Source organism: Physcomitrium patens, chromosome 20, assembly GCF_059467195.1.
Source record: "Physcomitrium patens ecotype Gransden chromosome 20, ASM5946719v1, whole genome shotgun sequence".
Taxonomy (NCBI): domain Eukaryota; kingdom Viridiplantae; phylum Streptophyta; class Bryopsida; order Funariales; family Funariaceae; genus Physcomitrium; species Physcomitrium patens.
Window position 1 is genome coordinate 6,156,310 of NC_143429.1, and position 27,823 is coordinate 6,184,132.

Below are 27,823 nucleotides of genomic sequence, written 5' to 3' on the forward strand. Positions count from 1 at the left end.
TTAGTTCTAAAGGCATGCCAACTAAGTATAGAACATGTAAGCTTTTTCCATTAGGATTTGGATAATCTAATTTGGTCTATTGAAGTTGATAGCTCAAACCACTTAAAGCCACAAAATCCAACCAAATTGACAACATGGCTTGATTTCAATGGATAAAATACAAAATTGATATACCAACTTAATCTATGTTTTGTCAAAAGTACTTCTTGCCTAAATATATGCTTGTAAATCATAAGTTCAATAGTTCTATATCAAATGTTCTATCCATCATAAATTTTAATAATCTCACAACAAAAGAATGTTCAACAAAATTAAGAATAGAAATAAGAAATCAGTACTAACATTAAACAAACATGTGAAATTATGTGAAATAGAATAGAAATGTACGTGAGTGTTGATCAGATTTACAATACAATTGATGTGAAAAACATATCATATTATAAAATCTTTTCTAACTAACTGTGGGGATGTTAACAAATTCCTCTATCATAAGCAAACACCAACACATAGTACCATAACCCTAATGCAAATCCCGGAGAAGGAGGAGGTTGTTGATTTCATTGCAAAAGTCTCCAAATGCGACCAAAACAAGCGGAGAGCAGTGGCAAGACGCGAGCTTTGACGAGAAGTTGTGGTGGGGCTGGCAAGTTTTGCTGTGCTCTGCTGCCGGAAAGGACGAATGGGGAGCGAGGGAGCAGGCAGGAAAACGGAAAGGAAGAGGGCAGAGGAATAAGAAGCAGACGAAGAAGGGAATGCAATTTTTGCCTGTTCAGCAACGGTTTGATCTCCGTCTTCCTTCCTCACCCACAGAAAGCTTTTGCACTTTTCGAACTGTATGGGTTTGATTTTTGGTCTACAGCTTGTCTCTCGTTGCTTGGGGCGGCGGCGCCATGGTTGTTTGTTTGATGTGGGGGTAGTCACACAATTCCTTTTTTCTTATTTTTTTTCTTATTTTTCTTACTTTTGTATTAATTCGATTGCAGGACATTGAGTATAGCAGATGCTGTATTGAGTCGTTGCAACTTTGAGGTGCACAAGTGCGAGTCGTCACTCTGTTTGAAGCCTCTCTGTTTAGTTTGATGAATGGGTGCGGAGTAGCTGGCGACGGTGCGTGTCGGAGCATGCTATCGTCAACGAAGATGATGCACATTGTGGGAAAAGAAGAACGAGCTGTTAGAGTCATTTGGAGTAGCTACAGTAAGGTTTGAGAGTCATGTGGTCTCATCGGACAAGTTGTTAGTGTGGAGATTGGATCCTAAGAAAACTCTCTGCTTTTGGGTCGTGCGCATCATGTTTCTATGAGGAATGCGCTTTGAACGAATCGTCGCAAAACGTTTTGAAATAGCTCGCATGATTCGCGAGTTCATCGCCTGTTTGCCATCTTAATTTGAAGTGATGGATCCTCGAGGCGTGTAATCGGAACCCGCTGCAGAGTTAATGAGCTTTGTTTGATACCAATCATACATCAACTTTGGAGGATTTGCATTCCACGATTATTCTATCAAAATGTTGCAACGATCCTCGTAGGAATCATCCCGACCTGAAGCAGTGGGATTCATCGTGAAGCTTAATATGAATGGCCTGCATTTTCTGGTTACTGTTGCGTGACATTACGTTGTGGAGGAGTTGACGAAATAGAAATCGGGACACATGGTCGTTATTGAAACATTACTCAGTTGGGGATCTCAAACAACTTGTCAAAACTTTCAGCTACCTTCATGGTTTTATGGGTGACCAGCGAGTGGTGCGAGACAGAAGTGTGTGTAAAAGATGGATAAATGGGAATGGTGAAATTTTCTGCTATGGAGGAGAGCTGATCAGCCAGCACAAGCCAATGTTCGGTAGAATACGCTTTCATGGGATATTAGAAGAGTATTGCAACTGCAGCGTCTAACAACTCGATGTTAAAGGTACACTATGGACCATCATGTATCGAATGAAGATGTACCGGATGTTGAACTTCGATCATCTGCGGTGGTAGATGCTAGAGGATCAGAGACAAGTTATGACTTCCATGCAGCCAAACAACTGCCCTTCAGTATCGTGTATTGCTCCGGTCAGGTAAACCTCAGATTTTTTTCAACTTGCACTATGTTGATCTTCACACACGTTTACATTCTTTTTGTTTTCTCTTTTTTATTGTGAGTGTGTGAGTGTGTGAGTTTGAAGTTAATTTATTACAGAATCGATACAGATATCTACAAGACAAGGATGATTGCCTCCCATTGATTGAAGGAATTCCACATCAGGTTTTACAAAATTAGGCTTTACGTGCAGGATATGGATTACCCAGCCGCTGAACTAAACAATGGTGTATTGAGTCGAGGATGGCAAAGCACCAGGCATGTAGCTTAACCATCGTCTCAAACTCCATGGCTTAACCATAGGCTCACTTAGTGACCTCGACAAGCATTATCTGAAATTTCCTCCCTACTATGAAAAAGAACTCTTGGTTAGTTACCGTTGATCTCAACGTCTTCCATCCTACTGCCAGATTTTGTCACTACCCTCAAGAGATTGTGCTGGAGCTCCAATGGCCATCTCGTATCATCAACATGCAACTACTTTCTCATGAGTTCAAGGTCTTCTCGTCTTTTCCAAACTCATGCTCTTTGATATGAAAAATGTACGCAAGTATGTGCTTTAATCTCTTGCTTGTCCTGCATAGAGATCGCTATCATAAACTTTAAACAGCCATAATCCAATTTTGACAGATTCCCACCAAGGTTGAGGTGTTTGTGGGTTTAATTGTGCCGTACGTGTATGAGGCTGTTGGCCAGATGAAGCGACTCGGGTAATCTTCACATTCCTCTATTACGTAGTATTCTCTTCAAGAAGCGATTCAAAGTATGTCCATGGCTGCAGGTGATAGCATTAAACAATGGAAGCTCCACTTTATGAAATGCGACAGTGGCTTTTGTCTCAGGGATAGGATTTCTCGATAGAAAATTCGCAGTGAAATTGCCGTTGAATGAGAACCTTGGAAGGAAATTTACAACTCGGCCCCAAGACTTTCTGCTTCTGTTTCTTTTTTCTTTCTTTCTCGCATTGTGTTTCTTTAACAAGCAGTGACGCATTGTGTGATAGGTACTGTCCAGCTTTCACATCTTATTTCAAATGAAATATGCAGATACTTGGCGTTGGATTGTAACGAACGAAGCGGACACCAGGCAAGGGAACTCAAGGGTGTGTACATCGATTCTCCAGCCACAGTTGTGCGGTTGGTGTTTCACAATTGCCACGTCAACAATTTCAACGTCTATAATCAGGTCTGGCATTGTTATTAGATTGTGAAGGACACCCAGATTGTGCAACGGAAGATGTCAGATAAATTACTCTACGTTGATTGTATCCTTTTCTGATATCAGGTCAATAAAGTTGACATGTAAACATATCTATGCCTGCATTTTACGAGCTCCACCTTGATGGGAAACTGATTGGCAGGTGGGTTTAATGGCGCTGATACTAACAGGCGAACCTCTAGATGAGCAACAATGGACACTACTAACTCAACCTGGATTTGAAGACCTTCTCCAAACTCCCAGGTAGCAATCACAGCTTTTCCTTCAATAGCACATTTCCGATTCATTAACTTTAATGCAAGTTGGAAGGAAATTAGCTAAGCTCTCTAGACAGTCGACATGATGATGATGTGAACTCGGTAGTTTATATGATGGTCAGTGATTGTGGAGCAGCATCGTGGGTCCAGGAGACGGGGGGTTTGGAATTCGAAAGTACCAGAGATGATGATGCAACGTCGCAGGAGCCCTGAAAGAAGGGGTGACACTGATTCTTCCACTGCAAGCCGCATCCTTCAAGTATGTTCCTCATATTTATGTTCTATAGTCACCACAGTCGCTTTCCTCAGAAAAGACAACGTCCGGAGCTGATACAGGATTCTCCTTTTGCTTACACAGTTTGCTCTTTGCTTGAAATTCACATATGCGTTGGGGGCAACTGGTATTTTCGCAGTTGCAAGAGGAGAAGAACAGTGCGGTGCTGAGTGAGGACTATGATGAGGCTAAGCGGCTAAAGGTAACGCCGCTGCACTCCAGCTACCGTAATCGTGCTGGGAAATAGGTCTTAACTCAATCGTCAAAAGATATCTTCAAGCAGCGCATTGCTATAAAAGGAACAATATTTTTGACATAATCTTTTAAGGACACAGATGTCATATATTTGAAATCTGCAGGGTCTAATTGATAGGCTCAAAATCATTGGTGAGGAGATCAAACAGTTGGAAAATAAAAAGCAACTGGCTGTTGAGGATGAAGACTACGACACTGCAAAAACCTGCAAGGTTGTCTGTCTCGTAAACCTCAAACTCTTGCTTCCTTAAATTAGTACTGAAGAGATAAGGAATTGCGTGAATAAGACAGATATATCAGGACAGATCTGGAGCAACCTTACTCCCTGTTTCTTGCCTTGATCGCGTATTCAACAATGACAGGAAGAGATAGAGAAACTCCATGTACAAGAGCTTTTACCTGACCGTCAACTTGCTCAGAAGGTTGATGTAGTTTCTGACTGGTAAACTGACTTTTAACTTAAAAACTCCAATTATATAATGTCTTTTGGCATTATGTTCTTATTCTTAGATTCCTTCTGTTCTTGAACCGCTCTTGTAGTAATTTTCAATACAGCCTACCGCAGTGGATTGCAACATATTTAGTGACTTGTCAAACGCTTAAACATGAATCTTGAAGGGACTGAAAGAAAAAACTAATGCGAGTTAGGCTTCGCTCAATAATCAGGGTTGTGTTCTCTTAACAGCGGTATAAGCTCAGAAGAGAGCGTGGATGAGGTACATGCAGCTGAGGGCTGCTCGTCAGAAGAGGCTGGGCATGAGGTATTCTGGGCCACTTTTATTTTTATTTTTATCTTTTTCTTTCTGCATCCGAACGAGGTAATCTCTGTAAATGACGTTTTGTAATCTAGCCAGGGCTACGAGGTTAGAGAATCAGCAGGTTTAACTTGCCATTTCAAAATCCGACCTGAATATCTAATAATTTTTCATGTTGGGTCGTCGGTGTAAATGTGTGAAGGACTCTGCTGGGACCTCTTGCGGCGATTCTGATAAGAAAGAATTTGGAACTCAAACACTGCACCCAGCCCAAAATACGGTGGTGAAGAAATTAGATAAAGAGATCTCCTGCAGGACTCCCGACCTCAGACCTCCTCCTAATTACCGTGAGTTATATCTATTCGCTGAACCTGTATAACTGTCATGGATGAAATACGAAGACATGTCTAAGATCTTAGTGATTAAAAATTTGCCGAAACCTATAAATTCAGAAACAGTCAGCCTGATGTGGCCGAGCACAGAGGATTCCGCACCGATCTTTGACTCGTAAGGCAAACCTCAGGAGCTTGAAAGAAACAGGCCACCATCCTTCTTTGAATCAAACATGGAGAACCTTGCATGCAAAGCGTTTTCTTTTTTAAGATCCCCCCCCCCCCCCCTCCCCCAAGATGATGACATCTATGTGCTGTAAGCTTTTTTCCATACACCGAACAATGTCTTGGCAACTCCAGTTAATTTTCCCATTAGCCTTGGCTCTTCTTGGTTGCTCTCGTTAGCTTTCCAAACCCAGTTAGCGAGCCCAACTCAGTTCCAAGGGTCACCTGAATGTAAAATGAATACATCATTTGACCATCGAGTCTTGGTTGTGAGTAGGTCCTGGAGCCCATGGTAAGAAAAATGAGAAGAAGCCTGGACTACTCTCAGTCGTGTTCCCATGGTGGCGACCTAAAATTGCTCCCAAATCTCCTCCAGAAATGCTCTCACAAATGAATGGGAAGCATGGTCAGCCCCCACTGCAAAAGCCAGCTTTGTTGGCATCCATCTGGAATTTTTCTATCATCTATATGCCACACTCGTTTCCTTGTTAGTGTTAATACATCCAATTTCCCAAGTTGCCATGGTGTAATTTAAATCTATGAGCCCTTACTGCACAATTCCTCGTTCTCAACTTGGAAATCATGGATTGAATCATCGTCGTCGTTGCCGTGAGTGTGTGAGTGTGTGTGTGTGTGTGTTTGTGCAGAATCACTTCTTCCTGCAATCACTAGTTCGAACATGCTCTCCGACGCAACCAGAGATGATACCTACGTGCATGTTCTTCCAACCGTTTCTTACAAGCATGGATCATCTGCTTTGCTTCCCGTCCTAGCAGTTCCGATGTGCCACTCCAAGGGAGCCCACCCTAGCTTTACACAACTCAACAACCCATCAACGGTGATTTCCATGGCCTTGAACAACTACCCTAGTAAGCAACCACTACTAGCTCAACCACCACTACCACCTTCAGGTAAACATCCTCGAGCTTTTTTGAAAGCCCTGTCCACTTTTTATAATCACAATGGAGAGCCAGCAAACAATACATCGTTAGGGAGTGCTCCGTTGTATCAAAACCCTGCATCTCCGTTTTCAACGTCGACCTTCAAAAACATGTTGACACCCATGATGCAAGCTTCATTGTGTAAACAAGCAATTAATCCGGTTAAAGATGAGAATGGTGAACACAAGGCTCCGAATCTATGTGAGATTCCCAATGCTTATGTAGACAACCAGCAATCGTCTGAGATACAAGGCAGGGTCATTGGAAGCCTTGAAGATCATTCAAGAGTTCAAAGTTATGGTCAGCAAAATCTGAACGTGTGTTTCGGAGCACTGGTCAAGGAATACAACGATTCTAGAAACATGGCGGAGCAAATGTCGAAGCTTCAGCAAAAAAATCAACAAGTTTTGAACACTCGGTTTGGAGCTTTGGTGCGAGAATTCAATGAAGCGAAAAAAATTGTTGCCAATGGGAAAAAACAGAATCACGTGGACAATAGTGATCAACAGATAGTGAAGAAACTAAATCATGGTGGAGAAATGAACAATGAATGCGAAGGTGGACAAATATACAGCAGTAAAAATAATCACTTTTATCATGGAAATTGTGAGGAAATCGATGAACAAATGCCTACTGCATTTGTTAATGGGAATCGTCAACTACCCATTCCTCTGAACAGTAAAGATATGCTGAGAAGACAAATCAGTGTTTACGATCAAGTGCAAGATTTCCAAAATGATAACCAAGTATCCAAAATTTACAGTAATTTCCGAAATGAGATCAAATGTGTTAAAAATGAGGAGCACATTTCAAGCATGCAAAGGAAAAACTGTGATCAGGAAAAGACCTTTGAAGTTGATGATTATGTGATGGAAAGCCAAGATAATGAACCAGAAGAAATGTCTCAAAATAACGAAAGAATGTTTCGAATACAAACGAGTGACCCGAATCAGATAGATAGTTTTCAATCCGTTGAACAAATGCCTCAAGTGGGTGGCGATTTAAATGATGAAACCCAATCCCTACAATCGAATGATGATGAAAAATTGAATATGATTGGTGATTTGGGTGGATTGAATGATTTAATTACATCAACTTTAGAAGAACCAACCGATCAAAAGAAGAGTGTTGTACTTTCCAAGATGGAAAAAAATCATCAAAAAAAAGTTAAGCTTGATGCTTATGATGATGAGCAAAATAGCAAAAATGGCTCTCAACAAAAAAAAACTTTACAAATCAAAAACCAAAACACATATCAACAATTGTTAAAAGATCAAGAAGATGAAGTCCTATTTGAAGCGAAAAAGAAATTGATCAAATTTCAAAAAGATGAGAACAAACAAGAAAAAAATGATACATCAATAAATCTTCAAACAAAAAAATATACTACGCGGAAACAAAATCAAGGAGACCAAGTTTTGTCTCCAAAGAAACCTCATATGACCATTGGAGAAAGGATTGCACAAGCGGCCAAGCAAGCATTGGATGATCTAGTTCCCGAGCCTTTAAATGAGTCCCAATTGTCGGAATCCGCACCTCTTTTAAAAATGATTGACATGTATTATGTTCAATGCTTTTATAGTAAAGAGTGGAAATTACGCGACAAAGCTTTTCAATACATGATTCAAAAAATTAAGAATGAACAAATTAATGGAGATTCACTTGATGTTTTTAGGTAAAAATCAACTAAAATTATTATATTTGGTTGAATTTATAATTTATTTTTGGTATTTTTATTATAAATATCATTACTTAATTTATTTTTTAAAATATTATTTATAATAATATAAAATAATTAATCTTACAATTTTAATGACCAATCTATTGATAAATGTTGAATAGTTTTAATAAATCACTTAGCAAAAAATGTACAAGTGTTCTTTGAAATAAATATTAAGTAAAAAATTTAATATACGTATATTGGATAGGGTTTTGAGCAAAGTCATATTGAAAGGCTTAAATGACAAAGTATCAAATATTTTCAACATTGCATTACAGGTTTGTGTGACTACATTTTATTCATTAATAGAATAGAACAAAATTTCCTACAACATATATTGAACACTATTGACTCAAAACATAACAAAAAAGAATGTATACCTTTATTGCATTTTTAATATTATAATCCAATTGATTGAAAAATTAACCTTTACTTTTTTGGAGAGGTTGTAGATGGCAAGGGTATTTATTTTAAGGTATGCGAGTGGAATTCCAGGATCGGACCTTAAAAATTGTGCAAATGATTTTACAAACCTTCTTCTAGAAAAATTGGGTGATTCCAACCCTCGCACCAAAGATGCGGCCACGGAAGCATTAATGTTCTTGGCCACCAAAAAAGAAATTGGACTCCCTTTCATTGCCATCTCCCTTCTTAAACCCCCCAAAAATCAGGTCTTTTTTCTTTTTTTCTTTTTTTTAGTTTTGTTTAACTTGGATCAAAACAAAAATTAAAAAGTAATCCTTTAAAAATCATATTAAATAATATATATAAATATATATATATATATATATATATTGATCTTTTTTAAAAAAATGAATAAATGTAGACAATATGGAGGCCAATTCTTGGACGTTTGCAATTAATTTTGATGGCAATTCCAATATTTGGGTTGCATCCTCCAAACAAGCTTGGATTGCAAACGGAGCCTTTGATGTCATTTATTCATCAAGCTTTCAAAAATGCCAATGGAGATGTCCGGAACACAGCCGTCAAAGTAACCACAGAAGTTTATAAGCACATGGGATCTCCCATAGAAAAATATCTCAAAAATGTGAAGCCGGTGGTCCGCGAGGTTTGCTTCCATTCCAATTATTTGTTTACTTATGTGTTATGATATGTAAATAAATAAATAAAATCAATGAATATGCTTAATGTACACCATTCAACCAAAACCAAAAAGACAAAGTGTTCAAAAATAAATAATGAAATAATCACAAGTTATTTTTACATAATTTCTTCAAATTTATTTATTTTTTATTATAATCTGAAAGTTACTTAATTTTATAATATAGAGTTTTTGTGCATATTTGGATACAATTATACTATAGATATCTTGTGAGAATTTTTTTGTTAAAATGTGTATTGTAAGTTTTTATAATCAACTGCAAACCAAATTACATTTCCATTGTTGTATTTGCAAATAGGTTTTAACTAAAAACTTTGAAAAAATTGCTCAAGAAGCACAAAATAAGGAAGAAAACGTCTTCAAAGATGAAACCCTTTTAAATGTGCGGACTCCTCCAATATGTTGTAACCCAAAAATGATGGAAATGAATCATGATGATAAATGTGTAGGTTATTCTAAAAAAAGCAAAAAAATCATTAGAAAAACAACCACAAATTCACCAAATATAAACGAGAATAAAATTGAAATACATGCAATTGGAGAAGATACAACATCATCAATCTATGAAGATGCTTCTATGGATTCTATTTCTCGTGGGAAAGATCATTGTAAGAAAAGTGTCCAAAAAAAATCCAAAAGGTTAAAACATTTTGCAAAATCAAATGAAGAAATAAAAATAAATAAATAAAATGTCTTTTAATTGACGGTTTTGGAATTAAAATGAATTTGCACACCTTGAATTCAAATGCTATAATGAAAACTTCATTGTATCACAAGTAGACCTTTAATTTTTTGTTTTAATGTCATTTATCTTTGACATCATTTTCATTTGTATATGCAACATTTACTGCAATTTGATTTTTTGTTTACATATAATTTGGTATTTAAAGAGCAAGTATTGATTTCACACATTGAAAATGATTCTGATTGTTGCAGAGAAGTTTGATTAGTGTTTTAAAAGACTGCTAATTCACAAGTTTAAAAGAAGGTGTGGAGATTTGTAATAAGAATCACAAAGAATTGAAATGATAGCTTGAAAAAACTTTATGTAAGATTCTGATGATTTTTTTAATTAATAAAATTATGTAGGTAAATTATTGAACTAACATTTACTCATACAAATAAAAACATGATTAAATAGTATTCTTAAAGTAGAAACTATTAATAAATATGTTCTTATTTTTTGTGGGTGAAAGTCATTTTCGGCATTTAAAATAGGTTTCCAAAAGATTGAAAGATTTTAACCAAGAATTGAGTTGGACAATACATACTTTTGAAAGTATGCACAACATGGGTATTTAAAATTCATACTCACAATTATAATAAGTTTGATTAGTACTATTTTGAATTAAATTTCATCTATTTATATTATTTAATATTATTTTTTATATATTTTACTTGCCTGAAATTTGGCTTCTTTTCCAAATTTTGTCAAAAATAATTTGTGTAATAATTCATAATTATCTCAGTGCATTTGTTGCAAATGCATTTTTACCTCAATTATTATGAAATCCTATTTCATTCCAAAAGTAATAAACAATAATAACTAACATGTTACCATTAAAAAAAAACTTATAAAATTTGCAGGTTGTATATTCAAATTCGACATATGGTTTCATGTTAACTGATCAACAAAATTGGATTAAAAATTTAACCAGAGGTTAAATTTCAAATCCAATTAAACTTCATTATTTTTTTCGTGTGATAAAAACCATTTATTTATACCAATGTTTCTCTTTCTTTTTCATTCTTTCTCGACTGCAAAAATATCAAAAGCCTATGAATTAATCATATTTCTTCCACAAAAATTGAACAATTAGAGATCAAACTATGATATAAAAAGTATACAACGCAAGGATCAAATATGAAATGCATGTTTAATCTACTAGAAATAAATAAGATGTCAAAGTTTGATCAAGTTTCTAAAAATTGAAATCACCAAATAGGATATTTTAAAAAATTAAAAAAATCGGCCAAATTCCCTGAAATAAGGCGTTTATTTTCTTAAATTTAATATCAAAAGTTATGAAATATATGTAAATAAGTTTACTATATATTTAGTCAAAGTGATGAGTAAATTTTATATATTTAAGTGATTATTCAAATGAATTTTTTTGAGTGAAATTCTGATTAGAGATAAAATATATAACACATGTGTGTGTACGTGTGTGTGAAAAATATATATATATATATATATATATATATATATATATCAATTTTTTTTTTAAAAATAAGCTATATTTTATATTATCTTTTTTTTAATTATGATACAAAAACATCAAATTTGAATAATCAATCCTTTATAAAAATCAATCTTGTTATTTCATAATTTTAAAACCCTAATTTTAAAAAATAAATTAAATTTGTTTATTTTTTCTGCTATTCATTTTTGGAAGCAATTTTAGACTCTTACTACAAGGAAACCTGAATCTTTTCTGTATAATATGTTTTATATTATCAAGCCATACTTTTCTCATGAAATATAAAAACCTTAATTTCTTTACTATAAATTTTGTGTTGATAATGATTGTATTATAATATTTACATACTTTATCATGAATTTAAACATGTTCAAATCTTTAACAAGAGAATACTTCAGATTTTGGTGGTAGTCTTCTGATAATGATGGCTTGGTGAAAATTCAAGTTCTAAATATATATATATATATATATTTTATAGACATAAAAATATTTTTCAACTTGTAATGTATGTATGTATATATATATATATATATTTATATATTTATATTTCAAAAAATGCACTCTAATAATTTTTAAAATTAAATATTTTTATTAATAAGAATGACCACAATTATAGAACATTTAGCCAAAATTCACAATCATTTTGTCCAATATAGCTGGGCAAGTTAAATTGCTGTATGATTTTAATTTCTTCTATAAGACAATCTAATCTCCTTAGAAAACTTATATTTCATACAATGAAGACCATGTCTTTAAAAGAATAGAAATCTAAAGGCACTTCTCCCTCTTAAAGTCTTTTTTCATTCAAGTAAATCCAAAAATAAAACAAAAAAGACAAAACAAATTAATCCTTTTTACAATATGCACACAAAATTATTTACAAGCAAATGAAAGATGGTATTTGGTTCATCAAAACAATAAAGTCTCAAACATAAGTTTGTTGGTATTGGATCAATTTACAGTAAATTTTGGATAACTTTCTATGCTAGAGAAAGAAAAAGAAAATAACTATGAAATGTATATCTAATGCTTCTATTTTTTCTTATAACTATTATTTGATAAGTTTTACATGTTGAGGACTCTAAACTTAATCTACAAAACATTCAATAATTGTAAACACATTGGACCTTGTCATTTTGGTACCTTTTTTCAAAAAAGTATAAACCCATATTTATTCGTTTCATGAATTATATTACTAATATTTTATTTTAAGACAAATATTTTTAATCTTTGGGGGCTTCTATCAAAAATCTGGTGCATGTTGCAATGTAATTGCTTAAAATTGTCAATTTTCAATCATGGCATTCTTCCAATGTGTATTGAATGATACTTCCAACACTTTAAATACCATAATTAGATATTGAAGTATTATAATTTTTTATTAAATAATTGTGGTCAATTGAGAGTTGTACTAGTCACAAATTTTATCAGTTTTAAGTGATAAATATACACACACGCATACACATAAGTTTTTGCAATTTTTTATAGAATTAACAAACTAAAGCTGTGTTGGCATACCAAAGGATTAGTACAAAGGATATAATAATCAGTTTCAATTAAATGCTTGCAAATAGAATTCTGAATTCGGATAGAACGAAATTCATTTGAAACAAGAAAAACTGATTTTGTATATGTACATAAATGTTTATACATATATGTTAATTAATAAAAAAATTAAATTTCAAATAAATGGGTTGACATTATTATGATTTCAAATTGTTGCAACCATAAAAAATTACAACGCCTACAACTAGTCTCATATTAAGTCACAAACACTTGCACATTATGAATGGTTTCAGATCCACTTACACATTGTGAATGGTTTTAGTAAATAGTTGAAAATTTAAATCTAAATAATGAGAGAAAGCCCATTCATGACTTATTAGAAATTTGTCCTAGTGTTTGAACATTTAATACTATGTGATGTATCATATGTTATATGCAGAATTTAAAATATCCCTTAGAAAGTTTTTAAAAAAATTATTTGCTTTATTAATATCCATTATTTTCCTAGTTTTTTTTTGCAAGTCTTGTGTTGAAGCATCTAATGAGTTTACGATGATATAAAATACAATAACAAATTCCAATGCAAACAATGTAATATCAAATCATTCAAACATTTTCCATGAAGACTGTAAACATGTTAAAAAGAAATAATGAAAAAGAAACACATACAGCCAAAAACAATGTTTTTAAAACCGTTTTTCAATTGCAAGTAGGAAAAAATAAATACATAAATAAAAAAAATAAAAAACGAACCAAAAAATTAACAATTCAAAACACTTGCAACTGGAAACATGCAACAGAAACAAAACACTAAATTGCAGTTTCACAAATCTCATGGTTTTGGATGGTGGATAATTTTATTTTTATTTTTTACTTTAAGAACAATGATTCTGTTATACAACAGTGTGTGAAAATTATGATTTAAGTAGTATCTGTTTTTACAGTAATTTCTCAAGAAAAAAGAAAAAAGCAACAAGAAAAAAATAATAACAAACAGGGTCAATAGATAAATTTATTCCTACGATTTAATTTGAAAATAGTTCAAAAAAAATATTATCTAAAATTTAATTTCAACATAATTTCTTTTAGAAAAAAAAATGAAGTGAAGAAAAAAAAAATGAATCAATGTAACTTTTAGAAGTTACATCGAAACAGAAGATAAAAAAATATAAAAACAAAATCTTTGAAAAGATATAATTAAATGATATTTTTAAATAAGAATTAAATAATTAAATAAGCTTCTTGTATGGTGCACATTTTCTTTTACTTTTTTAGTTCGCCTATAAAGTTGAAGATTCAAATATTTCAAGTACATCTTTCATAATTTCAATCGGTTTTTGCAAGGTTCTTTTTTCAATTGAATTTCTTCTACTCAAAATATAGAAGCTAACAGCTTGAGTTTGACAAAAGCAATACTCACCCATCTGATAGTTGTTTATTTTTAACGTTCAATCTATCAAAAAGAGGCATTAGTTTAATTCTTAACAATGAAAAAATATGAAAGTATTATAACTAACTAGAGACAATTTTTATGAAATATTTTGAAGTACAATAAAACATATATCTGAACAATGTAAAACCATACTTTAACGTACCATCATAAATATAATAATATTTGCATAATTTAACAAATTTAATGATTAATTATTTCCTCCACTCAAAGTTTTGCAATGCACAAGAATTTGTTCAAAACGAACTTACATTATTTTTGTTTGTACGAGTCAGCTTCTTTTAACAAGTAGATCTTGTATACATAACAGCTACAACAACTGCAAAAGTAACGTAAACGTATGGAAATTGAATTTTATCCATTTGATTTTAAAAAATCAACTCTGTACAAATTTTTTCTCAATTGGCTGTTTAAGAAGAAAATGTTGTTGACCAAGCTTTCCACTTTCTTATATTATAACTTAAAATTGATTATTATGCGTGAAAATAAATTTACAAACATGATTTGTGTATTGGGTATAACTTTTTTAAAAACAAAGATACAAGATTTCAGTAGAGTATGATAAAAATGTTTTGCTGTAAAGATTGGATTGTAAGTCATAAAATTACATAAGGTATTTTAAAGTTACCTATAATAATCAGAGTCAAAGATTGAAAAGACATATTTATGAAAAGGTATGTCTGTAAAATTGCTTGATTTAGTATTTAAAAATTAATGCTCCCAGAACATATATATATATATATATATATATATACATACATACATGATAATTTAAGTGTATGTGGTTTTTATTTTTATTTTTATTTTTTTCTTTAAGGAATGAGATTTGTAGAATAATTAAGATTTAATCTTCTGACTGAAAAATTAAAATTCTCTATTACAGTTGCTTGAATTGTAATGGGTAATTTAATAGTGCATTGAGTCTTTGAATAAATCCAAATGCTGTAGCAAAGGTTCAGACTTAATAATTGATCAAGTTAAAACATCTAAATGTTTTCATAAAAACAAATCCATAATATTATCATCAGTTTAAAAAAAAAAATGGAATTCTTTATCATTTTATATACCATAACATCATTCAAATATACACATTTCTAGGTTTCAATGTGTAAAAAAATAATATCGAGTATAAAAATAATCGTTTTATTATCATAATAAACCTGGTTTGATTGTATGCTACATCTGATTCTTTTAAGGTATTCTAAAATTCATATAATAATGTTAAATAAACATTTCCACACACCATTTGAATAAATAATGTCAACAAGCCAATATTATTCAAATACAAAGTTTTTTCTCAATACTAAATTTACAAGCATTGAGAGGAAACTCACTTATTTCTTGCATTTCTTTGTGTTCCTTAAAATTTAGTCTAAACAAAATTTTATATAAAATGGACTATGTTAGAGTACAACAAAAACAAAAGAATAAAATTCCAAATTTGGAAATCCTAAACCTAAACTTGGTGGTATTTTCCATTGTATCTCCTTTGACGCACATGAGTTGTTTTTATACTAAAGGATTGCATTTTATTTCAAAAATTTAAGCATTCATATGAAACAGGCATGGTAAGTAAGAAAGAAAAGGGGAAGGAAAGAACAATAGATAGACAATTAAATAAAGAGATGAAAAAACAAATGAACCACAAATATTGTAAGTAATATTGGAACAAGCAATGCATGGTTAAGTGCATTTGATTACAATGTGCATAATAATAAAGCCAATGGTTAAAATTGTATATTCCAATCTCTTTGCATGAGGCAATAGATAGAAGTTTGTTACAAGGTGGGTACATTGTTCTAGAGAATGCAAGAGAAGAAGAGCAATTGCTTTTTTGATCATTTGACTACTTAAAACCATTGCAAATGTTGTTAATTGTTCAAAATAAGATAAAGAAATAAATGTTTGGAAATTTGGAATATATGTTGAATTTGAGCAATTTGTGCTTTACCCACCAATCTCTCCCACTTCAACACATTTCATGGCAAATACAACTTATGAAGCCCAATTACTAGAAGCAATTATGGTTGCCTTTTGCAATTCATGTATTCAATATAATGAAGAATATTACCATTAAATTCCATAGTAACTAGAATATTAGTGTTTCTTTTGGATCTATATAGATTTTATTGTTGGTTTTAATGAAATTTGTACACATAATGTTGAGCTGCTTTATTTCTTGTTGTGATGCTCAAAAAATTGCTTAAAATGAAATAATTGAATATTTTATAGGGATTTTTTAAAATTTAATGTATTCTCTAGATACTTTTATTTAATCTATGCAAAGTCTTCATGTGATAAATGATAAACAGAAAAAAAAAAAAAAAAAAAAAAAATCCTTATGTTTTTTTGTAGTTGGAATAATTGTGACTTATCAACTATGTGAAAATTTTGTGAATTTTTTTCAATCATGTGAAAATTTTGGTATTTGAAAAATTTATAAACATATCTTTGTTTGGTAATAATTTCTTCTGTGAGAGCCGACACATTTATTCCTAAAAATGTTATAATTATTTTAATATACTCACACTTCGAATGCCTCCTATGTGTCCTACAAACAGAAGATTCTTTTCTACTTCATATCCTAAATTATAATCAGATTCAATATGATGTGGAGGTGAAATACTTTTTTCGAAATGTACTTTTGACTTTATATTTACTTTTCAATAAAATACGATTGAATCTAAACAAGACACAAGTATCAGTTAAAAGTTCTGAACAATAATTTTCAGTATTTAAACTCAAATTCGAACCAATTAGTTAAATTGGTTAATTATAAGATGAATGCTTGGTTTTGGTGTTTTGACATACAACTTTAAAAAGTGTAATGTTAAATTACGAATTTTTTGATTTAATACCTTGATAAATTTTCATTTCAAACCATTCATTGTACATCAATTAGGTCGATTTTTTCAGATATTATATATTAATTTGAGTTATAACATCCTCCATGATTTTACACAATGCAAGTGAATATTGCACTATCCACGACTTAACATAGCTAATATATTCTTTCTAAATTATTGCCAAAAGAAAATACAAAAATAAGGATGTATTATCTAGTTCTTCAAGCACAAAAGCACATAAATCATCTCATTCGGTTGCTTGAAGTGCAAGGTCACCAACAATTCCAAGCAGTTGCACGAGCAAAACATTTTAAAAAGTAGGTGATCATACACTATATTCAATATAATTGCTTGGTGTAAAATATATCCTAGAAAAAAAAAAAAAAAAAAAAAAAAAAAACCTAATCGTATAAATATATACACAAAGATTAGTTTCAATATAAAAAATGAAATCTAATCATCCCTACACTGATAAACCCTACTCCTCCCTCGCCCTACAATCCAGCAGCTACGAATACCCTAAAACTCGCACCTTTAACACCGACAGCTCAACGCAACACGGCGAAGAAAAACGCCGTTCCGAGGATTCATACACGCGCACTCAGTCATCGACATCCACCGACACCACCATAGGTGATTCGACAAGACTGAGAAGCACACGATACAACGGGAAGAAGCACAAAAGGGAGAAAAAAGAAAAGAAAAAAACAGTAGTGTCAATCAGCAGCCCACATGGGGAGTGTCGGATGCCAAGTCGACGAATTCTCAAGATTCATTGCAACGCCATTCTTGTGTACAAAGGGAGGGAAGGATCGATGCAGGGCAAAGCTAAGCATGGATCAAGGAGTGAGCGCCGGAGCAAGCATGGGTTTGTTGAATGCATCACCCAGCTTACCTTTAAATTCAGGTCGGTCTAATGGGATGGGAGCAAGCTCAGGTGTGGCAAGAGCAGCGACAAGAGGGGCAGTCTCGCCGAAGAAAGCAGCTCGCAGAAAGGCCACCACCATGCCCCCGGAGAACCGTCGCATGGGCTTGCGGGTCGGTCCGTTTTTGCACAAGCAGTAGGAGAACATGCCCGTGGGACCGCTGCAATCATCGTTGAGAAAATCCATGTGGCCTTGCTTGGATGCCACGAAGTGGAAGGCCGGCGCCGCACTGTCGTAGTAGAAGGCCTCGTGGCTCACACCTGCTGGGGCGCATGCTGGGAACAAAAAGTTTTTGCGGAGTGGGCCGAGGCCTGTTCCGATGATGAGCGTTGGGACGCCGAGGTTTAGGGAGCCCTCGGAGAATTGGAGAATTGGGGGGTTGGTCTGCTGTCCGATGCCCATGCCGTCCACTGGGTCGAGCCCCACCACGGCTGAGTATTGCAAAATGCTGTTCCGAACGCCGAGTGCAAGCCCGAACACCACTTTCGCCCCTCGGCTGTGCCCCACAAGTGCCACTTTGCTGAAATCCGGCCGGTGCTTTGATAGAGTCTCGGGCAATGCTGCCACCAATCCTGTTGGCATCCAGTTCAATATTTGCACCGCGTCCTCGATTTCAGTTGTTGCGTCTGACCCCGAGATCTTGTACATCTGCCAGTATGCCCAAGGTACACATCAGACCACAAAGAATTCGCACCAGCCGTGGCTGGTTTACTTGCAGAGTAGAAGAAGTTGGGAGAGGGGTGTTGTGTGCATTGATAAATGAGTGCTCACCTGAGGTGCAACGACTATGAATCCATAGGATGCGATGTGGGAGATGATTTGGCTGTAAAACATGTTCTGTAAAGTAAATCCATGGTGGAATTGGATCACTGGGTACACTCCTTCTTCCTTCGGCAACGCTACTACCAGCGGCTTTGGAGAGAGATTCTCCCTGTCCACAGCAGCTCGGCTCTTCTTCAGACAAGTTGAAGAGGAACTTGCATCATCGACATGCACGATTTCTATTTTGAATGGTCCGTCTTCATAAATGCCGCCGTGTACATTTGGAATGGGGTCTTCCATGTTTCTTATGCGAGCCATCTACAAGAACACAACAAAAACTGAGAATCAGTGTTCAATTTATGGTACCCAGCTAAGCGTTGTAACACCTCTAAAACTTGTCAGAGGTTGTCGTAGAGTATGCGTATATGAGAGTGCCTGAAAAGGCAACCAATAGCCTCGAAGGAGCGTTTTCGAATAAGTACATTATGCGATTTTCTACAAACCAAAGAAAGCATACGAAGACACGAATTGAGAACTCTTCTACACGGATGCCCTGCGTTTCAAGCCTTCGTACAAACTTACAGATAATGCAGGTGATAGTGGAGCTAATCTGCGCTTCTGCTTTCTTTCTTTCGTTCATTCTGTGTGTGTCAGTGTTTGTGTGTGTTTCTTTTCTCTTTTAAATCCCCGGCATTCCACTCAACATCATAGCCAAGTCAATTTCTCTAGTTGAAATCTCTTTCAAATGCTAAAACCGCAAACCCTGGTAGCAGCCCAGCGATCAAGTTCAGCCCGTAGCTGGATTCTGGCATCGTTTCCTCTTCAGAGTCACTATATTCATGCACCATTGAAAGCAGAAAGCCTTACAAACATACATTGAAGCAAGAAGTTCCATAACACAGTTTTAGTCGTCGACACATCCAGATCCGCGTGCAAGATTTTAGACCTTCACATTCAAGTACCAAAATCGCTGACGACGACACAGCAGCGAACTCCCCTCAAGCCCATAATCGCATTAAAAAATAAAAAATAAAAAATAAAACCACCGATTCTCCACAATCACAGAATTTTAGCGGCGAAGACATTCCGCGACTCCATTTTCAGATAAACCTTGAAGAACCCTAACTGCCATGCAAAAGCCCCACAAACCCACAAAGCTTGCATACGAAGCCCCCAAGAACTCCCACAAGTAGAATTCCCAGCGCCAGCAGTCTGGAGTAGCGAAACCAAACCACGTGAAATCGGTGGAAACTTGGCCATGCAACAACAAATTCGTCTACTCACACATCCCATTTGCACAAGCGGGTTAATCACAGACCTGCACAATTCCACTCACAGATACCAGCAGCAGCGGCAGCAGCTAGAAGCGCAACCCCGACAACGTAGCAATGCAATAGCTACAGTCCTCCAAGGCATACGAAATTCGCGCACTGCATCTGATCGCGGAGCCAGCTGCAGCTACAGTGAAGGGAATTGTTCTCGTGAACGAATGCTACACGGCAAAGAGCAAAGGGGTGGGTGGGGACAAAATTCATGAGAGGCTGACCCGCTTATCCTTCGGGTGGTGGCACAAGCGCAAAAAGATCGTGTTACTGGTGTCCGTCTCCTGCCCTCTCCCTTTCCATGTTATCCGATCCCCTCTCCCTTGCAAAAAACACAATACCCCCAATAAACAACTTCATCTTCTCGGAATCAGTCTCCGCCGCTTTTCATTCGAACCTTGTAATGACCCGGCGCTTTTCCACGTCATGGGATGAAAACAAAATAAAATTCCACACCCAACAAACTCAATTGCATGTTTCCACGGCTTTCGCCACCTCCTCTGACGTATGCTTCGGTCAAGACCACGTGGTATCACTGCTACCGCCTCGATCTCTCTCTCTCTCTCTCTCTCTCTTTTTTTCCTTTTTTTCCTTTTTTTGTGCATGTATCCCCTGTTTACACAAGTGAAGAAGCGAGAGAGACGACCCCGGATTCTCTTCGGAAAAGCCTAGCGAACCGAGGCACACTGAGCACGCGCCACGCACGAGATTCTTCGAGATAGTTTCGGAGATAATATTGAGACCATGGTGCAGTGTATCTCGCCCTCGAGGTACTGGCATTGTACCTGGCAGCGACGCCGGGTCCTGGTGGTGATTGTACTACTACGTCTTGGTTCTCAATGCCAGGAATGGCCACAAACTGCGCGATCGCTGCTCATCTTCAGTCTGAGCCGTCGTCTCCTCCCAGTGCTTCGATCGTCACGCGTCCAATGGACACCACAACTCGCAAATAATCGGATACAGTAAAGCCTGGCGGGGTGTTGGAAGTCGTTATGGTCTCTGTGGACAGCCTCCGACGAACATCGACTGGGCTTGTGTTGGTCTTGGGCTATTTTGGGGCGCTGTCGACGCGAAGAGCCCCGCTGTTCCACAGCACGCATTACAAATCTGACTTGCGCCACATCTCCGTTTCGTTTTCGTTTTTGTTATTGTTTGTTTGTTTATTCTTCTGGCAATGGAGCGGGGAAGGCAGGGCGGCATTCTGAACTCAAGCTAACCCTCTCAACACACACACACATACACGTCACACCATCGCGCCTTGACTTCATCACCGCACTTGCGAAACCAACTCATCTTGAGTCGAAACTGCAGTCGTAGTGTCACCATCACTTCTATCACCCGTACACAGAGCGATGATCTGAGAAAAATGTCGTAGTGAATCAATCGACATTCGCGAGAAAAGGTTTTTACTGGAAGGGTGTGGAGGAAGATTCGACACACACACGGGGTAGGATAATATAATTGCAACCATTCAAAAAAAAAAAAAAAAGAAAAAAAAAATCCGCGTTGATTGCACAGGGAAGTGGTGCGCTAATCGGGCTCATAATCTGGATTTGTGTCGATTCACTACCTCAACACTTTGACCTAGTAAAGCCTTTACTTCAAGTTAACACATAACCCGTAAAATTTCAGGTCGTTAAAGTGGGTTTTCCTTGTATTTGTATTGACCAGCATGGTTGATTTCATCGTCGAGGAGCTTGATTTTTTATCGGCTGCCCAAAGATTGAACCTGGTTTTAACCTGTTTCGGCATTTAGGTCGTTTGGACTAACTTTACACCCAATGCCGGTTCTCACCGCTCGTTATGACGAAGCATATTACACGCCGGACAAGGTCTCATGTTATACAGTGCACCAAACGGCTTGCTCTCGTGTTAAGGTGAGCAGGTAAACTCGGGGAATGATTCTCGGGTGCAGTTCGTGGTCATTTCGGGAGATCCAGAGTCATTCGGGAACTGTTGATGGTGAGGATGTCGGTTTGAGTGATGGTGACAATGATGGTAAGGTTTTAGGGTAAAGTGTTGGCCCTGAATGACGAGGTAAGTATTGTTACGACTATGAGGGGAATACGAGGAGGAGGACGGAGGCGACGGAGGACAGTGGGATTGGGGGTATGGATGTCGGAGAACAAAGCGGAGATGGGATTCCGGCTGCTGCATTGACTTGATTCGTGTTCGCTACAGAAGCAATGTTGATTGAGGCCGTTCTGTGATGGTGCTGGAGGGTGTTGGGCCCGTGTAGGGTTGTGAGATCATCCATAGAGGTGCTGAGGTTTGCGATTGACTGGGCATGACGAACGTGAGGTGGGTTCCTGTACCGGCCGGATTCTCTAGCGAAGAGCTGTGTTTTCTGGGGAGATGTTAACCTTGGAATGAGGAGGTTCCGGTCTGTGTGAGTTCTGGGGATTGACTGGCTGTGACTATGGTGCGACTGCGAAGGTTATGTGAGCGAGAGCGTGTGTGGGATGATGCTCTGTCGCCAGCTTAATGATATCTCGTTTTCCTTGGAATGGCGGAGGTGAGTGGATGTGTGGGAGGCGTGTTAGTTCGTTAGCTGAGTGGGAAGTGAGGGAACAAGGAAACAACTGTTCCGTGGCCAAGGTCGTCTTCGATGTTGTGCATTCCTCGTCTTCCTGGTAGAAAAGTGTTAGGGTGCTCCACCTCGTTCCTCATGCTCCCAATCTCTTTTCGTTTGTGTTGGGACATCGCTGAGTTCTATCCTCTTCACAGTTTTAGAGCTCTAGCTTGAGTGGTTCTCTTTAAATTCCCCCACCATTCCTTTCGAAGTAGAAATTGTGTATTATTTGTTATGGGGTTGTGAATTTTGTTGCTGGATTCTGTATGCTACGCCCGCGACTGCTGTCTTCTTCTTCTTCTTCTTCTTCTTCTGTTGACCTTTACGGTACACACTTCACTATCCTTAAAGTATACCACGGAAAGCGAATGGACATACCAATGATTTGACTTTCCATGGTGCTGGTAGCGACTAAAGAGAAAGAAGGTTTCGAACTTTCCACTTTCGAGATCATCCAATTGGATCGATTACTGACTTGTTTTAATGGCCTATGATCAACTTATCCTTGACTTGCCACGGAGAACGACCGTGTTCAGATTCGATTCCGGCGTAGTTGTAAAGTCTTGTTTCGATTCCCTGATGCGGGTTTCTGTGCAGAAGGATTTTCAAACATCACTAGGTAGCTCAGTCCCTAGAAGTTTTGCAATCTAATCATCTGCTGTCTCTAGCTGCTTCCGATCATCTTCCTTTCCCCGACGTGTGCGTACTATCGAGCATGCTGATTTTTGTTATCCTCTGATTTGTTTATCCTCTTGCTGGTAGTAGGCATTTGCATTAACCATGAAATGCAACTATTAGTAGATATTTTGCGAACAATTATGCGGTTTACATTGTACCACGTCACTTTCATGTGCTTGCTTCGGATTTGATTAGGGTTAAATCGTTTGAATATGTACCGAAACGTTCTAACTACTGACCAATTTTAGCGGTCTGCTACAGTATCTTGTAACAATTTTTCGTAAGCTCTGTTGCTGGTTGATAAGAAACAAAAATTTTGTAGGAGTTAAAGCATTTCTTTCAGTTTATTCTTACTCCTAAGGTTCTACGCGTCTAGTGCAGGTATTCGTATGGCGATGAGCGATTGATGTTTAAAGACGGGAATTTCGTTGAAGATGAAGATGAAGAGTAGGTGTTAAGATTACTTTGGAAAATTGTTAATGATTCTCAGCTGGCAGGGATACAGTATTTCAAATCAGTTGGAAAGGATGCAGATGTTGTGGAGTTTTCCATCATTAAAACATAGGCGTTCGTTATGGTGATGTTTGAAACAGGTTTGGTTCACATGATATGATTACGGTCAAAAGTAGCAGCCTTCTTGAATTAAGAAACAAGGATTCTTTCTCATGAGTTGCGCTTACTATCTAGTTGTTCATCGACACGAACTATTCCGCGTGGTGTAACACCTGGTGGGGAGCACAAGCATTTTATTTAAGACGTTCTAGGGAGGTTTTATTTAGCAATCAGCGCGGAGATTCACAATGGCTGAAAGTTCTTCGCATTCTTTAGTGCAGAAGATACTTGAGACTTGCACTGTGATAACTTCAATTGGAAATTTCAAGTGCCATAAAAAAGAGTGCTCCACACTCACCAGGCGAGTGAAATTGCTTGTCCCACTATTTGAGGAAGTTAGGGACTTGAAATTAACTTTATCGGAAGAAGACTTGGTATGCTTTAACGCCTTGGAGGCATCTCTCAACGCTGCCAAGGTCTTGCTGCTCTTGTGCAACAAAGGAAGTAAACTGTACCTGGTGAGGTTCGCCCCTTATTGTTTAATTGTAATTATGTGTAAAAGGTTCTCGAAGAAAATTCATTTGTAGTGTTCTCCTCCATCAACGTCTTCTTTTGGCTTGTGGACTATCTTCTGTCTGAGCTCTATTCTTAACAATGTTTTCTTAATCTGTCATTTTCTGCAAGATTTTCAGTGTGCTTTTTTTTTAAAAAAAAGTTCTATACGTGATAGCAATATTGTACACAGAGTCTGATTACATTCTTCTTTTACAGATCTTGGAGCAAAAAAATGTGGCAAAGCAATTTTTAATGCTAAACACAGCATTGGGACAGGCGTTAGACAAGCCGATCTCTATTGAAATTTCAGACGAAGTGCGAGAGCAGGTAACTTCTAATAGCTAGTTAATTGTGCGCAATTTGGCTGTCCATTTTTTTTTATTATTTTGTTGAAGCTCCCAATCCCTTGTTATTTGGAGTGTACATTCTGATGGTTGTCAAGTTCCTTGTGCATGTCATTCTAATCCTTGCAGCTTTCTAGGTTGACCTGGTGCACAATCAATTTCAAAGATCGAAGGGTCTAGAAGATCCTTTTGATGCACAGTTGAATGCTGAATTGCTTTCAGTATTGGATGAGACAAATGAATGCTCGAAAGATCAATTGAGGAGGCTGGCTGATTTGTTCAAGTTTGATACTGCGAGAGCATTGATAAAAGATCTACAAGCTCTACATGGTATGAGAACGGAAAAGGAAGCGGCTACAGATGGCATTCTGGTTAATGAGTCAAGATTTGAGAAACTCTTTAGACTTCTGAATGATTTAAAAAACCTCTTTCCACCAGAAGACCTAGAACAAGATGATCCTGAATTGAACAAGCTTCAAGTAGCACAGAGGGTTGGCGTGGAGAAGACCAGTGTGCAACCTGCTGCTTCCGACTTAGGACCAGACAAAGGGGTACTAAACATTCCAGACGACTTCAAGTGTCCCATCTCTTTGGATCTGATGAAAGACCCTGTCATTATTGCGACTGGACAGGTAAGTGAAGCCCCTATACCTACAGTTCTTTTTTTTGTGCTCCCATCATTTTCCATATTCTGAGAGACATCTAAACGTCTGTAGTTACAGTTGTAAAGAAATTATCCAAAGATGATTCGTAATCTATCCTCAGCCAACAACTTCAACGACTATTTTTCCCAGTACTTTTTTAAGTCATTGGGATTCCTTTCTGTCAGTGTTAGTGTTAATCGAAGCCTCAGTACCACCGTGAGTCTTCTATAGAAGAGATGATTCGGTTATGTCAATTTTTCCATTTCGGACATTCAAATCAACTCATTTCAGATGTTATCAGTGCCCTATGCTTCTAGGGGTCTTAAGCTTATTCATGGTCTCTGTGGTATTTGCAGACATATGAGCGTTTGTGCATTCAGAAATGGCTAGAAAGTGGGAAGAAGACTTGCCCAAAAACAGGCGTGTCATTAACTCACACCCATTTGACGCCCAATCACGTCCTTCGCAGTGTCATAGCTGAATGGTGTACAGTGCACGGCGTAGAAATGCCCAAAAAGCGGTCGAAGAGCAATCAGTGCTCAGCGGAGGACAAAGCTGCCATTGATGAGCTCATCACGAAGTTATCTTGTTCGATACCTGATGTACAAAGGGATGCTGCTTGTGAACTCCGTCTGCGGGCGAAGAAAAACGTTGATCACCGTATCTGCATTGCCGAACAAGGGGCTATACCACCCCTGGTAGGATTATTACGGTCACCTGACCAGAAGACCCAGGAACATGCTGTGACAGCATTGTTGAATTTGTCAATCAATGAGAACAACAAAGGACTGATTGCGTCGGCAGGTAGTAGGATACTCGCAAGTTTTTCTCTGTTTTTATGTATTAATATCGTTTTGTCACTTGCTATACAGTGCGTGTTCTCAACTGTAGGATTGGCTTACAGGTGCAATTGAGCTCATCGTCGAGGTTTTGAAGGGTGGTTGCATGGATGCCCGGGAAAATGCTGCAGCTACGCTTTTTAGTCTCTCTCTGGTTGACGATAACAAGATCATCATTGGGAACTCTGGTGCCATTCCTGCTCTGGTTGCTTTGCTTCATGACGGAACCGCACGAGGCAAGAAGGACGCTGCAACTGCGCTCTTCAACCTCACCATTTTTCAAGGGAACAGAGCGCGTGCAGTGCAGGCTGGACTGGTCTCCCCCCTCATGAAATTTCTGACAGAGCAACCGGTCATCATGCTTGATGAAGCTGTGGCTATCTTGGCCATCCTAGCCTCGAATCACGAGGGCCGTCTCGCCATTAGTGCAGTCGGACCCCCTCCCACATGGCTGAGGGTTATTATGGCTGAGTCACCACGGAACAAGGAGAATGCAGCTTCAATCTTACTGCAATTGTGTTCTCACGACCCTGACTACGCAAAACAAACGAGGGAGACGAATGCTATTGAGCTTTTGACTGTTTTAGCCACTTCACGAGATTCCACGAACCGTGCCAAACGAAAGGCGACTGGACTTCTAGATCTTCTGAACAAGCCACAACCGGAAACTATCACCCAAAGGGTTCAAGGTTTACATATAGAGTAGTGGTAAGAATACTCACCGAGCATCGAGTTCGATATTTTGCTGTAGTCAGCTGCTAGTTTTGTGGTTAGCAATATGCTTAATCCCTTAGAATTAATCAGGAAACACTGTCCATATGATCAGTAAGTTTTGCGTGCCCATCATCAACGGTCGTTGTGTATGAGTTAGAAGAGGACATAGTGCTATTGTAACCTGGTCACTTGGGCTGGGCACCTGATCCTCACCTATGGATTTAGATGACGAAATGAAAGGAGCACGTTGTGTGTTGAATTGCGTTTCAAAAGCTCTCCAAGTCTTGTTCGTCCTGTTTTGTTCTCCAAGTTTGAGTGTCTTCAGGTTACGAGTCACTGATGAGCTATGTGGGCTCCCTTGCTTCCACTGGGTTCATCTAATCAGGATACACAGTCTAATGTGATACAGTTATGACGCTGGCAAAGAAATGCTTTAGTTTGCTTTTCAGTTCGATTGGAGACTGGAAGAGTTGTTCTTTGTCATCCCTTTCGGCGAGTTCTCCCATCTTCAGAAAATCCTGATCAGAAACTGTTAATCTAGTGAATTAGTGATGGTTCTGTGCATCACAACTGCTTTGTTTTCTTATGATAAAGAAGAGAAGGTGTTGATTAAGCGACCAGCGTTGCTTTTGAATCCATTGGAAGTGTTAGATGGGCAGTTCTTGTAGGTCAAGGTTGAAACCGACAAAAGCTTCTTTGCAGGAAAACAATTAATCTCAGACAAT

The 27,823-nt window shown here is 37.1% G+C and overlaps 3 protein-coding genes and 2 long non-coding RNA genes across 23 annotated transcripts; 2 read left to right on the forward strand and 3 right to left on the reverse strand.

Moving 5' to 3' along the window:
* Nucleotides 1-236: 236 nt before the first annotated feature.
* On the forward strand, nt 237-10,932 carry LOC112273107 (uncharacterized). 12 transcript variants are annotated; one of them, XM_073529194.2, is made up of 22 exons: nt 245-778; nt 984-2,061; nt 2,278-2,342; nt 2,495-2,582; nt 2,715-2,794; nt 3,131-3,269; nt 3,445-3,545; nt 3,710-3,818; nt 3,973-4,035; nt 4,193-4,300; nt 4,451-4,530; nt 4,774-4,849; nt 5,046-5,190; nt 5,678-5,806; nt 6,048-8,016; nt 8,270-8,339; nt 8,514-8,732; nt 8,888-9,133; nt 9,486-9,826; nt 10,124-10,175; nt 10,384-10,481; nt 10,775-10,932. In XM_073529194.2, the coding sequence occupies exons 2-20, from the start codon at nt 1,918-1,920 to the stop codon at nt 10,131-10,133; spliced, it is 4,182 nt and encodes a 1,393-aa protein (XP_073385295.1). In that variant the 5' UTR covers nt 245-778; nt 984-1,917; the 3' UTR covers nt 10,134-10,175; nt 10,384-10,481; nt 10,775-10,932. The 12 variants fall into 12 exon arrangements, with proteins under 12 accessions (XP_073385303.1, XP_073385295.1, XP_073385296.1 ...); XM_073529195.2 differs by having other exon boundaries at nt 9,486-9,795; nt 10,124-10,235; XM_073529196.2 differs by having other exon boundaries at nt 9,486-9,795; nt 10,124-10,235; nt 10,406-10,481.
* On the reverse strand, nt 8,341-10,780 carry LOC141044559 (uncharacterized). Its single transcript, XR_012216139.2, has 3 exons — nt 10,590-10,780; nt 9,922-10,110; nt 8,341-9,642 (listed from the first exon to the last, which is right to left on the reverse strand). It is a non-coding gene; the product is annotated as an uncharacterized LOC141044559 (long non-coding RNA).
* Nucleotides 10,933-13,732: 2,800 nt separating the features above from the next.
* On the reverse strand, nt 13,733-14,962 carry LOC112273234 (uncharacterized). Its single transcript, XR_002966942.2, has 2 exons — nt 14,596-14,962; nt 13,733-14,347 (listed from the first exon to the last, which is right to left on the reverse strand). It is a non-coding gene; the product is annotated as an uncharacterized LOC112273234 (long non-coding RNA).
* A 2,923-nt stretch (nt 14,963-17,885) lies between these two features.
* On the reverse strand, nt 17,886-21,120 carry LOC112273217 (chlorophyllase-2). Of its 3 annotated transcripts, none has more exons than XM_090245376.1 (3): nt 20,986-21,120; nt 18,888-19,196; nt 17,886-18,764 (listed from the first exon to the last, which is right to left on the reverse strand). In XM_090245376.1, the coding sequence occupies exons 2-3, from the start codon at nt 19,194-19,196 to the stop codon at nt 18,030-18,032; spliced, it is 1,044 nt and encodes a 347-aa protein (XP_090101502.1). In that variant the 5' UTR covers nt 20,986-21,120; the 3' UTR covers nt 17,886-18,029. The 3 variants fall into 3 exon arrangements, with proteins under 3 accessions (XP_090101502.1, XP_024357464.1, XP_024357463.1); XM_024501696.3 differs by lacking the exon at nt 20,986-21,120 and adding an exon at nt 20,425-20,957; XM_024501695.3 differs by lacking the exon at nt 20,986-21,120 and adding an exon at nt 20,197-20,955.
* A 709-nt stretch (nt 21,121-21,829) lies between these two features.
* LOC112273215 (U-box domain-containing protein 13) lies at nt 21,830-27,370 on the forward strand. Of its 6 annotated transcripts, none has more exons than XM_024501691.2 (7): nt 22,060-22,501; nt 23,832-23,897; nt 24,044-24,520; nt 24,774-24,884; nt 25,039-25,533; nt 25,902-26,349; nt 26,450-27,370. In XM_024501691.2, exons 3-7 carry the CDS (start codon nt 24,251-24,253, stop codon nt 27,088-27,090), a joined length of 1,965 nt encoding a protein of 654 aa, XP_024357459.1. In that variant the 5' UTR covers nt 22,060-22,501; nt 23,832-23,897; nt 24,044-24,250; the 3' UTR covers nt 27,091-27,370. The 6 variants fall into 6 exon arrangements, with proteins under 6 accessions (XP_090101500.1, XP_024357459.1, XP_024357462.1 ...); XM_024501694.1 differs by having other exon boundaries at nt 22,084-22,501; nt 23,827-23,897; XM_073529410.2 differs by lacking the exon at nt 22,060-22,501 and adding an exon at nt 22,523-22,715.
* Nucleotides 27,371-27,823: the final 453 nt, after the last annotated feature.